General features: G+C 39.5%; 1 protein-coding gene across 1 annotated transcript in view; it reads left to right on the top strand.

Annotated features, from left to right (window-relative positions):
• MTMR8 (myotubularin related protein 8) overlaps nt 1–14,229 on the top strand; it is a 133,375-nt gene that overhangs the window by 71,309 nt on the left and 47,837 nt on the right. Inside the window, exons 2-5 of the mRNA XM_032398221.1 lie at nt 2,094–2,216; nt 8,386–8,543; nt 11,127–11,255; nt 12,451–12,585. Coding sequence (XP_032254112.1) covers nt 2,213–2,216; nt 8,386–8,543; nt 11,127–11,255; nt 12,451–12,585 — 426 coding nt within the window. The 5' untranslated portion in view covers nt 2,094–2,212. The remainder of the gene's footprint in view (nt 1–2,093; nt 2,217–8,385; nt 8,544–11,126; nt 11,256–12,450; nt 12,586–14,229) is intronic.

Raw genomic sequence — 14,229 nt, 5'->3', positions numbered from 1 at the left:
GACTGTGCTGCGGATTACGGTTTATGGCAACCCCGAGCTGAGAGCCCGCTCCTCAGCTCCGTCTCTGCAGCCAGCTTCCCCGCTCCAATACCTGGGAGCTCTTCCACAGTCAGGCACCCCTGGTCTTTCTGTGACCCCGAGGGTCCTGAGACCACACTGTCCCGCGAGGGTTCCACCCCCCGCTTAGCCACTGGAGCGACGTCCCACAGCGGAGCACACTTCTAAAAGTTCCGATTTTGTGCTCCGCAGCTCTATCACTTGCCAAAAGTGGCCGACAGAGGCCCCCTCCCCCGCCGTCTATCCTCCCGAATATCACCTGGGATTCACTTCTCCACACGTCCTACCTTCCAGAATGTGGTCGCTTTTCTGTTCAGAGAGTTGTTGCTATTCTTTTCTTCGATCTCCTTTTGAGTTTGTAGGTGTTCAGAATGGTTTGATCCCTATCCAGCTGAATTCCTGAGACCAGAAGAAATCCAGGTCTCCTACTCCTCTGCCATCTTGCTCCGCCCCCTCCCTGGCGGCTTTCTGCATCTCTTCCGGGAGTCAGAGCAGAAGAGACCGTTTCCAACCCTCTGCCTCAGAGCAGAGAGACCGCAGTCTGTTCTTCAGTGAGCTCTCCAGGCCACACCGTCTCCGTTTCTATCCGTGCTGCTATAAACTGCAGTGTCCTGGATTGTGCACCCTCCGCAGCGCCCCTAGTCCTGCCTCCAGGTTGGAGCATGTCTCTGCCCTTTGTGCTTCTAAAACCGCCAGCTGTTCCCAGCTCGCACGCGCGTGACCCCAGCGCTCCGGGTTTCCGTCCAGGGGGCTGCACTTCGCAGGCGCGACCCCAGTGCTCTGGGTTTCCACCCCGGGGGCTGCCTGAAAGTCCTTTCCCCGCTGCTACGGGTCTGCGAGTCTTTGCCCCGTCAGCAGCACGTGAGGCTGTCACTCACCAGCGGTGTAGGATCCCCATGGCCAGGCACCCTCTTGCTGCCATTTATCCTCCGGTATCTGCCCACAGAATCACGGCTCTCCACTTCGTACCTCAAAACCAACCACCTGTGATATTCTGTTTGTAGAGATCCAGATCTTCTTACATCTCAGGCTGGTTTCATGGGTGCTCAGAGTGGTCTGGTAGATATCCAGCTCAATTCCGGGGACCAGTTGAAATAGGGTCCCCTACTCCTCCGCCATCTTTCCCCCCTCTCTTTATTTTTTTAAAGATTTTATTTATTAATTTGAGAGAGAGAGAAAGAGAGTGTGCATGCATGTGAGCATGTGCAGGAGCAGGGAGAGGGGCAGAGGGAGAAGCAGACTCCCCACTGAGCTGGGAGCCCAAAATGGGGCTCAATCCCACGACCCTGAGATTATGACCTGAGCTGAAGACACACACTTAACCAACTGCGCCCCCCAGGCACCCCTGTAAGTCTGTCTTTAATTGGTAAGTTTAATTCATGTACATTTATTGTGAAGTTGTCTTTTATTATTGTTATTTTTTTATTTTAGTATTGTTGACACATGCAGTTTCATTAGTTTGAGGTGTGCAACTTAGTGATTCAACAACTATATATGTTATGCTTTGCTCACCACAAGTGTAGGTGGCATTTCACTTTTTACTTTTCATTTATGATATTTTTTGTTTTTTTTGTGTGTATTTTTTTTTCCTTTTTGCTTTCTATAAGATAGATCAAGTTTTCTCCTGTTTTATAGAAAGTTATATATTTTCTTACCCTTTAACTTAAGATCTGACCTCATGTTATTCACCCCTATTGAGTTTTACCCATACAATAACTGCAACTTCTTTCAACAACATATCTACCTTTGCAGGCTCTTATGTTTCATTTATCTTCCTTTCACACCTACCCCGTCATGGTAACATCATCTAGAATTTTAATCTTTCCTAGAATCCATGTTTCCCCTCTCACTTTTATAGTTTCTCCAGGGCTGATTTAGGAAATACAGACCATACTAGTTTGCTACCTTGCTACTAGAAAGCCTCAAAGAAGTTTTGTAGCAAATTAAGAGCATTTATCTTGCTTTGAATTATCCAACTTTAATCGCAGGAGGCAGTGAGTCAATAACTTAATCAGTATTTTTTCCCCAAATAACAGGTAGAAAATGTGAAATTACTGGATCGTCATGTGTGTAAGAAGCCTGCTAATGGGATTCTATATCTTACTGCAACCCATCTGACATATGTAGAGGCTTCTGGTGCAGCCCAGAAAGAAACATGGGTATGTTTACAAGAAGAAATATCAAAGGGTCTTAAAGAGTTGTGTTTACATGCGAATATGGTAGTTTCTTGAAATTTAAAGTAACAGTCAAATTGCTCTGAAACCTTTTCTTCAAAGAATCTATTCTATGTTTTTTTTTTTTTTAAAGATTTTATTTATTTATTTGACAGAGAGAGAGAGAGCACATGAGAGGGGGGAGGGTCAGAGGGAGAAGCAGACTCCCCGCTGAGCAGGGAGCCCGATGCGGGACTCGATCCCGGGACTCCAGGATCATGACCTGAGCCGAAGGCAGTCGCTTAACCAACTGAGCCACCCAGGCGCCCTCTATTCTATGTTTTTTTTATCATAGATTGAATCATATGACTCTTTGTCCCTCAAGTTATTGACTGTGGTCATCTTAGTCATTTAAAACTACATTTTTTTTTCTCAATATTTTTAGGTAGGTTAGTCTCTGCTCATTTTCTGAGTCTAGTTGATAAGCATCCTGAAGCAATTTAAAACCTTGCTACCCATAAAGTGTGGCCCAAGAACCTGGGTGCCTGTTAAAAATGCAGAGTCTCATTTCTAAGATTTTTAGTATTTTAAGGATTTATTTATTTGAGAGAGTGAGATAGAAAGAGAGAGTGAGCACTGAGCAAGGGGGAGGAGCAGAGAGAGAAGAAGAAGCAGACTCCCTACTGAGCAAAGATCCTGATTCAGGGCTGGATCCCAAGACCCTGAGATCACGACCTGAGCTGAAGGTAGACGCTTAACCCTTTGAGCCACCCAGGCGCCCTAGATTTTAAATTTCTGAAAAGCTCTTAGGTGTTGCAGATGGCCCACGGACTATACTTTGGGTATCATTTATTTGAACCATCTCTCTGACCTAAGACAGGTTATGTTTTTCATGTGCATATATGTGTGTTTCTTGTTATACCTTTAAACAATGTTTTCTAATTAGTTTAGCACCCCAAACATCACTATATGCCTTCCCCACCCTAAAGTAGCATCATTGAATCTTAACTTAATCATTAGCCAGATTTATGCTTAGACTTATTTGTTTATAACAAGTGTAACATACTTCTGGTATATGACATACCATAGTAATTAAGATCACAAGCTCTAGAGCCAGTCTGCTCAAGGTGAAATCCCAGCTTCAACATGTATTATCTTAGTAACCTTGGGCAATTTATTTAATTTTTCTGTGTCTCACTTCTCTCATGTGTAAAATAGGGATAATAATAATACCTTGTTATGAGAATAAAAAAACTTAATGGCATAAATGCTTAGTACAGTGCCTTGCACATGATACGTACTACAGTAGTCCCCTCCTTATTCACAGGGGACATATCCCAAGCCCCCCAGTGGATGCCTGAAATTGCAGAAAGTGCCAAACCCTATGTATACTATGATTTTTCCTATACATACATACCTCTGGTAAAGTTTAATTCATAAATTAGGCATAGTAAGAGATTAACAACAACAGTAATAAAATAGAACAATTATAACAATATACTGTAATAAAAGTTATGTTAATGTGGTCTCTCAAAATAGCTTCTTATACTGTATGCACCCTTCTTGTGATGATGTGCTATAACACTATGCCTGTGTGATAAGATGAAGTGAGATGAATGATGTAGACATTGTAACATAGTGTTAGGCTACTACTGACCTTCTGATATGTCAGAAGGAGGTTCACCTTCTTCTGGGCCACAGTTGACCAGAGGTAACTGAAGCTACAGAAAACAAAACTGCAATTAAGGTGGCGGGGGGGCTACTGTATTATATAAGTATAATATATGAATATACATAGGAAAGAAGTATTTTAACACTTCCTTTTAAAAATATCACGAGCTTTCCCATGAGATTGTATCTTGCTCCCTTTGGTGTGATGAAAGGAATGCCAAAAGAGGAATTAGGAGAGCTAGTTCTAGCTAGAGTTAGCTGTCCACTAACTGGCTATATGACCTTAGGCAAGTGACTCTTGTTCTCTGAGCTTCAATTTCCTCGTTTGTAAAATAAGGTTGTTAGCTTATATAATTATTTAGGAATCTCCCATTTCTAAGTTTGGAAACCAGTTCTTTAGTACTGTGCTGTGAGCCTTTTTCCTTTCTACCTGCATTCATAGATAGCACACATGTTTCCAGATTTGTTCCTACTGGGTATTATTTCAAACCTGGTGGACTAGATCTGGAAGGGAGAACTTATGCTAATTATTTCTATATGTCAAAGGAGGCAGAATTACTCAATTAGTACTATTAATGTAGTTCTTCCCAGTCTTTGCTTCACTTTCCCCCCTCTTCCCAACTCAGCAGCTTTTTGCCTGGTGCCTAATCTTCATGATCAGTGTTTTACTACCCAAACACAGATGCATGTTGATCAACAGGGCTCTGATTTTCTTGAAATTTGATATATTAATTCTTATTACATTATAGGTAGTTTTTGTGACCCCTCCAAAACTGCCATGGCAGGAATTGAGTTTGACAAAACAATTAAGACAAATTAAGATGGAAAATCTCTGTCAGGGATATATGAATGGTCCCCACACCTGTCCCTTTCTTAGATGGTGCATATGATTGAAAGATTTCCTGTAAGAGATGTCTTTTTCAAATAAATTGGGGCTGGGGCATGGAGTGTGTGGAGTGGAGGAAAAGAAAAGGCAATGATGATCAGAAGGCCATTCTATGCATAGGATAGGGAGTCAGGAGAATGGAAAGAGTACATCTAGGCTCTAGTTGCAGGAAACATCAAAGATACAGGAAGAATATCAAAGACTAAAACATAAACCATTATTCCATGGCTTTTGGAATGTATAAAGAAAAAATTATATTATTTAGATACAGTTTCTTTTACCATTTCCCTTTACATGCATTTATTTCTTTTCTACTGGCATCAGCATGGTGAGGAGTGATTAGACTGAAAAATTAGTCAATCTTCCATTTTTAAAAATCAGATTCTTTAACCTGTATTCCCATGGGAAACTTTATTAACTATGGTGCAGTGCTTATGTATAGTTCCTTTAGTTCTTAGTCTTATATTCTCTACTCATTTACTAAATGACTTAGGAAAATTTTTTGCCCACTTCATTCTTTGTTTTCCTGTTACTAGAGTCTAAAATTTGGAAGAGAAATGTTCCTCCTAGTATTAGAATTACACTTAACTCCAGCACTAGACTTTTTAGAATTTCTAGAGAAGTAATCCTGGACGTGGAGTTGGACTGCCATGATTTAAATTCTATTTGTGCCACTTCTTGACTGTGTGCCCTCTGATAAGGAATTCACTTCTCAGAACTCTGGTTTCTTCATTCTCAAAATGGGGTGATTATACCTCAAGGGTTTATTACAGGGATTAAATAGCTAATGGTCATGGACTACCTTGTGAGCAATAAGGCAAAATAGCAATTATTAATCATTGTAATTAGATTTGGTAGAATGAAAGAAAGTTCTCTTTTCCTCTGTGACAATTATTCTATGATTGTAAGCTTCACCATTGTATTGGAGAAGACATCTATTCTGAGCCAATTCACGTCAATTGCCCCACAAACCTATTAACCTTATATCCCTAGGGAGAGAGAAGTTTTATAACACTGCAATTTGATTCTTATTGATTTACCACTATGTACTTCTGTTTGTGAGAAACCCCATTGTGCCTTACAAAGGATGATTGTAGGCTGTAGAAATGACTACCTCTGGGTATGCGTTACTGTTGCTGAAAGTCAGGTTCACTGATAGTCATAGACCTAGTGCATGTCTGTGAATTTATTTTGGTTCTTTTCTGTTTTGTAGATTGCACTGCTTCACATTGCCAATGTAGAGAAGTTGCCCATCACTAGCCTGGGCTGTCCCCTGATCCTTCACTGCAAGAACTTCCAGGTGGCCCACTTTGTTTTAAACTCTGACATTGTGTGCCATGAGGCTTATAATTTTGCTGCTCAAGCTTTCTCAGCCAGGTAGTTATGACAGTACTTTTAGTCTAAACCATTTTAACTTTTTCCCCAGAATGGCATAATAGAAAGATCATGGGTTATGGAATTAAACAGAACAGAGTTTGTATCTGGGCTGTGCTACTTCCCAGCCTCATGGTATTTGGGAAAGTTGTATAAGGTCTGAACTCAGCTTCCTCATCTTTAAAAGTAGTAATGGAATATTATTCAATCATAAAAAAGAATGAGATCTTGCCATTTGCAACAACATGGATGGACTTAGAGAGTATGATGCTTAGTGAAATAAGTCAATCATAGAAAGACAAATACCATGATTTCACTCATGTGTGGAATTTAAGAAACAAAACAAGGAAAGGGAAAAAAATAAAAGAGAGACTGAGAGAGAGAGGGAGAGAGAGAAAGAAATCAAGAAACAGATTCTTAATTATAGAGAACAAACTGATGGTTACCAGAGGGGAGAGGGTGGGGGGATGGGTTAAACAGATGATGGAGATTAAGGAGTACACTTATGATGAGCACCGGATATTTTATGGAAGTGTTGAATTACTATTTTGTACACCTGGAACTAACTGGAATTAAAATGAAAACTTAAAAAACACATATAATATTTTAAATATTTTATTTGTTTATTTGACATAGGGAGAGAGAGAACATGCCTGCACAAGCAGGGGGAGTGGCAGGCAGAGGGAGAGGGAGAAGCAGGCTCCCCGCTGAGCAGGGAGCCTGATGCAGGGCTCTATCCCAGGACCCTGGGATCATGACCTGAGCTGAAGGCAGATGCTTAACCGACTGAGCCACCCAGGCGCCCCAACACATGTAATCTTTTGGAAAAAGTAGTGATAGTATAAGTTCCCCATGGGGGTTGTTTTGAGGCTTAAATGCATTTGTGCATTTTACTCTGTACTTGGTATACAGATGTTTAATAGATGTTATTTTCTTCTCTCTCCCTCCTTCCTTTTAAGTGTCAACTTGTAAATTATTCGTCAGTTCAGGAAGACTGCTTTGGAGAAAAATTTGTTTCCTATTGTCTCATAAGCTTTATGTTTGTCCCACTATTCCTACCCCTACATTCAGTTCCAATCAGAAGACTAGGGCAGTTTATCAGAGTCCTTAATAATGAAGTTATCCTTCTTTCCTCCAATCTCACCGTCTCACCCCCCAGCCCCATATCTAGGTGGCCAACCAATCAGCCACCTGTGATTTTAATCTGTGGAATTTCCATGCTCTTGTGTTTTCCCTCCCATTTTCCTCCACCCTTTCCCCAGAATTTGCTGGAATTTTGTTGATAGAGTTTAACTGTCAGCCAACCCAATACCTTATAAGACATGGGCAGAATCTATCCATCTCTGGAAAAGTTGTTGCCACATAAATTGGTCAAATGCATTACTTTTTTTTCAAATCAAGCAAAATTTATTGTTTATTTAGGTTTTAACTCTTCTTTCTTTATTTATTTTTATTATGTTAGTCATCAAAAACTAATGATGTACTTATGGTGATTTTTTTAAAAGATTTTATTTATTTATTTGAGAGAGAGAATGAGATAGAGAGAGCATGAAAGGGGGGAGGGTCAGAGGGAGAAGCAGACTCCCTGCTGAGCAGGGAGCCCGATGCGGGACTTGACCCCGGGACTCCAGGATCATGACCTGAGCCAAAGGCAGTCGCTTAACCAACTGAGCCACCCAGGTGCCCTACTTATGGTGATTAACATAACAAATGCGTTATTGATTGCATGTTTCATCTTGTGAAGGGAGGAAGTGGGGTTGACGGAGAGAAGAAATAGCCATTTATCAGTCAAAAGCAGGATTTGACCCGACAAGTGGAATACAAGAACGCTGTTATTGCTTTGCAACATGTTAAAAACAACAACAACAACAACATAGCAATTAGATGACTGAAGCTCAGTTAAAAACTTTTGGTAAGGACCACTTTCCCACCCTGTGGAACCCTGAAGTTTTGGTTTAGTCCATTATCCAGCAATTCACAGGAAGCCAGAAAGTATGTTCCTACTTTGTATTCATATCACAAAAAAATTAAAACATTTTAAAAAGAAGACTTTAAAGCAATATTCCAGTTCTTATTCCTTACATAAAGCCAGTGTTGTATACAACTCGTTGTCCTTTTCTGGGGCTGTTTGGACAAACATTCCCTTTAGGAGAAGGAAATCTAGCCTTTTTTTTTTAAAAGCATTATTTGTTATTCTTTAAGTTTCACTCATTATTACTTTGTTTTCATGCTTATCTCCTCCAGCATTTCTTGAAGATCTCTATGCTTTTTCTTATAATCCCAAATCCTCAAAAAAGATGAGGGAAAATGGGTGGAAATTGATTGACCCAATATCAGACTTTGGGCGTATGGGAATACCCAACAGGTACTGGACCATAACAGATGCCAACAGAAACTATGAGGTAATTTTGTCATTGTTGTTTTCCTTTTGATCCATTTAATCAAGGCAGAAGAATATCAGCAAACAAGCTTTTGGAAAAAGAAAAATCACTCATAATCTCTTCTTTTTATTTAACATTCAGCCATTCAACAAACATTTATTAAGTACCTACTGCACCTAAGACACTGAGTCAGAGTTCTCATAGTCTAAAGCATAGGGTGCTATGGGAGCATAGATGAAGGATATGGAATTCAGACTAGGAAGCCAGAAACAGCCTGATGCTTTGGGGAATAGTCTGGAGAAAAAAATCTATCCTAATTTATACAGGGAGAGAAGGAAGAAGGTCAGGATATGAAGCCACATCATGAAGACCTTCGTGGCCAAATTAACAAATCTGAATATTATCCTGAAGACAGTTAGGAGCCACTAGAGTATTTTAATCTAGTAAAGAATGTGAGTGTATTTGTGTTTTAGGAAGATAACTTTGGTATTGGTGTGGAGAATTGGTTTGCTGGAGCTAAGAATGCAGGAGAATGATATGAGAAGTGATGAGAACCCGAACTAAGGCAATAACTATAGATGGAGAGGAGGAGATGGTTTTAAGAGATAGGTGGTAAAATTGAAAGAACCTGGTGACAGATTAATGTGGCTGGGATAAAGAGGGAGGAAACCTGCATCTCAGATGCATCCCAGGTTTCTGGTTTAGGTGACCAAGGTAATGGATATGTTAGCCAAGATAAGCAACTTAAGAAGAGGGACACATGGTGTCTTCAGTTTTAGATTTGAGTTCAGGGCGATTAAAAGATATCACGTATTAGAGTCTGGATCTCAAGAAAGAGCTCTGGGCCAAAATCGAGGTCTGGGAATGTGTTGGGGTTCCCCAAGACCATCCCTCAGGTTTAGTGATTTACTAGGACTCACTGGACTCAACATATCGTCATGCTTGTGGCTGTGATTTATTATAGCAAAAGAATAGAAAACAAACTCATCAAAGGGAAAACACGCAAAGTCCAGAGAAAACCAGGCATGGGCTTCAGAATTCTCTCCCAGTAATCACATAAGACATGCTTAATTTCTCTAGCAACAAACTGTGACAATATGTGAAAAATGTTATTTACTAGGGAAGCTCATTGGAGAATTAGTGCCCAGGATATTGGGGGCTGGTCACATAGGCACTGTCTGCCTAGTGTATACCAAAGTCCCAGATGCCCAGAAGGAAAGCAAGTGCTCAGCATAGCATAAAACACATTATTTGTACAAACAGTTTAGGCACAGTGAGTCAGTCTTATCAGTTAGGGAATGGTGGGAACGCTTCCAGAATCCAAGTTCCCAGGCACCAGCCAAGGTCCATCCTTGCAAGCAGGCCTTTAGAAGGATGGTAGTCAGACCTTTAATGATAACTTTTCTGCACAGGTGTTTAAGTAGTATCTATGAATTGTTGGATCTTTATTTCCAGCATTTTATTATCATAAAAAGACAGTAATTGTAATGCCTTTCTAGTAACACAGTTTTGAATATCCACTAGATATGAGGATTGATGAGCTGTCACTTAGCAGGGCCATCTGTGAGGTGGCTTGTTAGAGTCATAATTGACAGGAATAAGTAGAAATGAGGTGAATTCTTTCCAGTTCAAATATGTGTCTAAGTTGCCCAAATGAGGTCTGAAATATCTATGTTGGTACCTTAAATACATGTCGCCTTCTGAGTTGAAATGGAAGCTCCATTTATTTCTGTTTGCATGACCCACTTCTCCAAAGTCTAAGTCCAGCTAAGAGCATGGGTAGAGAACTTTTTCTCTTTCAAATGTGCTGCATTCCAAGGACATTGACTTCAGTGAGTTACATAGAGCATTCTTGATCTGATCTACCTGGAACATTTTTTTGCCTATTCATATTTTTATTTGTTTGATCCATTGTCAAACGTTTGAGTGTGTCCTTTACTTAGAGGGGTGATTAGAATTAATTTGGCAATGTCAGGTCTGTGCTGTTACAATATTTTTTCACAGTCTCTTTAGAAAGATAATTTGGCAACTACTAAAAGCTAAGAAGTTTGAGAAAATATATCATTCTTTTTATAAAGTAAGTGTATCTAAAATGTCAGCACTTCCACCCCCAGACTAGTATTTTAAAGACCCTCAAGGCAAGCATACTAGGAACCAGAATACATTTTAAGAAAGAGTAAATCATGTTTCTTCCTTCTCCACCTGTCTGCCTTATATTTGAATCTATCCATTTTTATTATTTTTATTTATTTTTTTCAGTCTATTTTTAAAATTTTACTTGTTTACAATATACATTGTTTGATAGGCAAGTGTAGGAATTTCAAGGTAGGGCTGTGTGTGTATTTCTACATATGATGTTTGGTATTCTAAAGGTAAATTTTGTTCTTATATGTCTCAAAACCTTCCTTTCTAGAAAATAATAGCATACTTGGAAGAACTTTTATACTAAGAATATTTTTGTTCCTATTTCTGAGAAATGATGATTCTAGATGATAAATGCCAGACAGCTAATGCTTGAATGATTGCTGTTCCAACCTGTTGCTAGCAAGTACAAAATGTAAAAAAGAAAATGAGTTTTTAAAAATTTAGTTTATTTTCTTTTAGGTATGCAGTACCTACCCTCCTGAAATAGTGGTTCCTAAATCTGTTACCCTGGGAACAGTGGTTGGAAGTTCAAAGTTCAGAAGTGAAGAAGGCTTACCTGTGCTCTCCTGCCTCTACAAAGAGAACAATGTGAGTTGAGCATACTTCTCTCATGAAAACTAAACTTGGCTCTAGAAGACTGGGGGTTAAGTCCCATCACTGCCACTTACTAGCTGTGTGAGCTCAAGCAAGTTACTACTCTGAAATTTAGTACTTCTGAGGATTTTTAAATGGGTCACATAAGGGGAAAATATATGTGTACTTTATAAATTTTAGTGTTATGCACATGGCGAGTGGCATTTAGTGTGTTTATTTGTTTCTTTCCTTCTCTGCAGGCTCCAGTTTGATGGGAAGTTATTGAATGAAAGGAAGCTAGTTGTATGATAGGATATTTTGGGACTGTGCCTCCTACTAGAACACAGATGTTCTTGATTGTTTCTCACTACTTTTCATATAATTTAAGCTAGTAAGAACAAGCACTTTACTCCTCTGTTTGAGTCCCCTTCTGTAGGAAAGGATAATAGTTCTTGCTTCTTGTGGTCACTCTGAGGTCTAGAGTTAAACAAGGTCAAGTTCTCAAGTAGGCAACTATTCAAGTGCTAAAGAGTATAGTAATACAAATGGGTGTCTTTGTGTCAAACCATCAAAGAAGACTACTAAAAAAAAAACACACTAAAGTGTAATGCAGTCCATTAACTAATTATTACCACACATACTTGCTAAATAGCTATGTTGTTTTTATATTGATTCTTTTTTTTTTTTAATATTGAAATGGCTTGAAACAGACCAGCCCACTGATTTCTCATTAACTCTGGAAATGAATGATCCTTGTTCCCTTAAGATTGTCTTGATCTTTGTTTTATCTTGAATTCTGTTGCCACTGCCTCTGGCTTATGGGTGATATTACTGGGACTGTAAAAAGCAGGGCAGTTCCAGAAAAAAATACTAGCCTAATATATATTGAGAATAGAATTTTATTAAGGAAACACTCATGATGTGATTTTCTGATAGTCTGGATTTCCCAAGACTTGGTTGGGAATATTAGCCATTAGAAGAACAGACTATTCTGAATAGCAGTTTATGGTAACACAGCCCACATGGCCAGGAGAAGCAGGAAGCTGAGCCCAAGGTCAGTGACATGCTTGGGCTTCAGAGCTACATCTGTTTTTGCTTCACTCTCCTCAGATGGCTCATCCTCTTCCTCTATTCACCAAAGCTTAGATCAAGCAGGAGTTTGAACACCTGTGCATGGGATAAAACAACTGACACGTTTTTTTCCTTACAGGCTGCCATTTGCTGTTGTAGCCAGACTTTGTCTGGATTATATACTCGCTGTGTTGATGATGAACTCTTGCTAAAGGCTGTTAGCCAAACAAACCCAGGGAGCCAATTTATGTTTGTTGTAGACACAAGACCAAAGGTATCTATCAGTGATCTTTCTGACATTTCTACTTCACTCATCTCACAATTCTCCTACCCACATGTCAAATTTTGCAGCATTATTGGGAAAGTTAGTTTTGTATATATGGGGTTATTGTGTCAGACATTGTGTAAAATCATTTGAGCAAAACTTTTTGAGCATATGAGCTTATTTTATTTTTTATTATGTTATGTTAGTCACCATACAGTACTTCATTAGTTTTTGATGTAGTATTCCCTGAGTCATTGCGTATAACACCCAGTGCTCCTTGCAATACATGCCCTCCTTAATACCCATCACTGGGCTAACCCATCCCTCTACCCCCCTCCCCTCTGAGGTCCTTTTATTTTGGACTCTCACTGTCAAGCAAGACTGAGAAAGTACTTTGAAAAATGTAGGTTTGCAACCTCCAGAATTTGTGACTTCTGAATTGAATGACCTGGAGGTTCTTTGACATACCCTCATCTTTTTTTTTCAGATTTTGTTTAAATTGTAGTTAGTTAACATACACTGCAATATTGGTTTCAGGAAGAGAATTCAGTGGTTCAACACTTACATATAACACCCAGTGCTCATCATAACAAGTGCTGTCCTTAACACCCATCCCCCATCTAGCCCATTCCCCACCCACCTCCCTCCATCACTCCTCAGTTTGTTCTGTATCATAAAGAGTCTCTTATGGTTTGTTTCCTTCTCTCATTTTCCCCCTCCCATATGTTCATCTGTTTTGTTTCTTAAATTCCACATATGTGAGATCATATGGTATTTGTCTTTGACTGATTTCACCTAGCATAGTACACTGTAGCTCCATCCACATTTTTGCAAATGGCAAGATTTCATTCTCTTTTATGGCTGAGTAATATTCCATTGTATGTATATAACTCATCTTCTTTATCCATTGATCAGTCGATGGACATTTGGGCTCTCTCCAGTTTGGCTGTTGTGGACATTGTTGCTATAAACATCAGGGTGCATGTATCCTTTCACATCTGTATTTTTGTATCCTATGGATGAATAGCTAGTAGTGCATTTGCTGGATTATAGGGTAGCTCTCTTTTTAACATTTTGAGGAACCTCCAAACTATTCTCCAGAGTGGCTGCACCAGTTTGCATTCCCACCAAGAGTGCAAGAGGGTTCCCCTTTCTCCACATCCTAGCCAATATCTATTGTTTCTTATGTTGTTAATTTTAGCCGTTCTGACAGGTGTGAGGTGGTATCTCATTGTGCTTTTGATTTGTATTTCCCTGATGATGAGAGATGTTGACTGTCTTTTCATGTGTCTGTTAGCCATCTTGATGTCTTCTTTGGAAAAATGTCTATTCATGTCTTCTGCTCATTTTTTAACTGAATTATTTGTTTCTTGGGTGTTGAGTTGGTAAGTTCTTTATAAATATTGGATGCTAACATTTTATCAGATATGTCATTTGCCCATTCCATAGGCTGCCTTTTAGTTTTGTTGATTGTTGCCTTCACTGTGCAAAAGTTTTTATCTTGAGGTAGGCCTGTATTACTATGTACTTCACTCTTTTTTTTTTTTTTTTAAGATTTTATTTATTTATTTGATAGAGACACAGCGAGAGAGGGAACACAATCAGGGGGAGTGGGAGAGAGAGAAGCAGGCTTCCCGCTGAGCAGGGAGCCCG

Source organism: Phoca vitulina, unplaced genomic scaffold (genome assembly GCF_004348235.1).
Source record: "Phoca vitulina isolate PV1807 unplaced genomic scaffold, GSC_HSeal_1.0 scaffold112, whole genome shotgun sequence".
NCBI classification, from domain to species: Eukaryota; Metazoa; Chordata; class Mammalia; order Carnivora; family Phocidae; genus Phoca; species Phoca vitulina.
The sequence above is the reverse complement of the archived record's forward strand: the minus strand, read 5'-3'. Positions and strand labels throughout refer to the sequence as shown.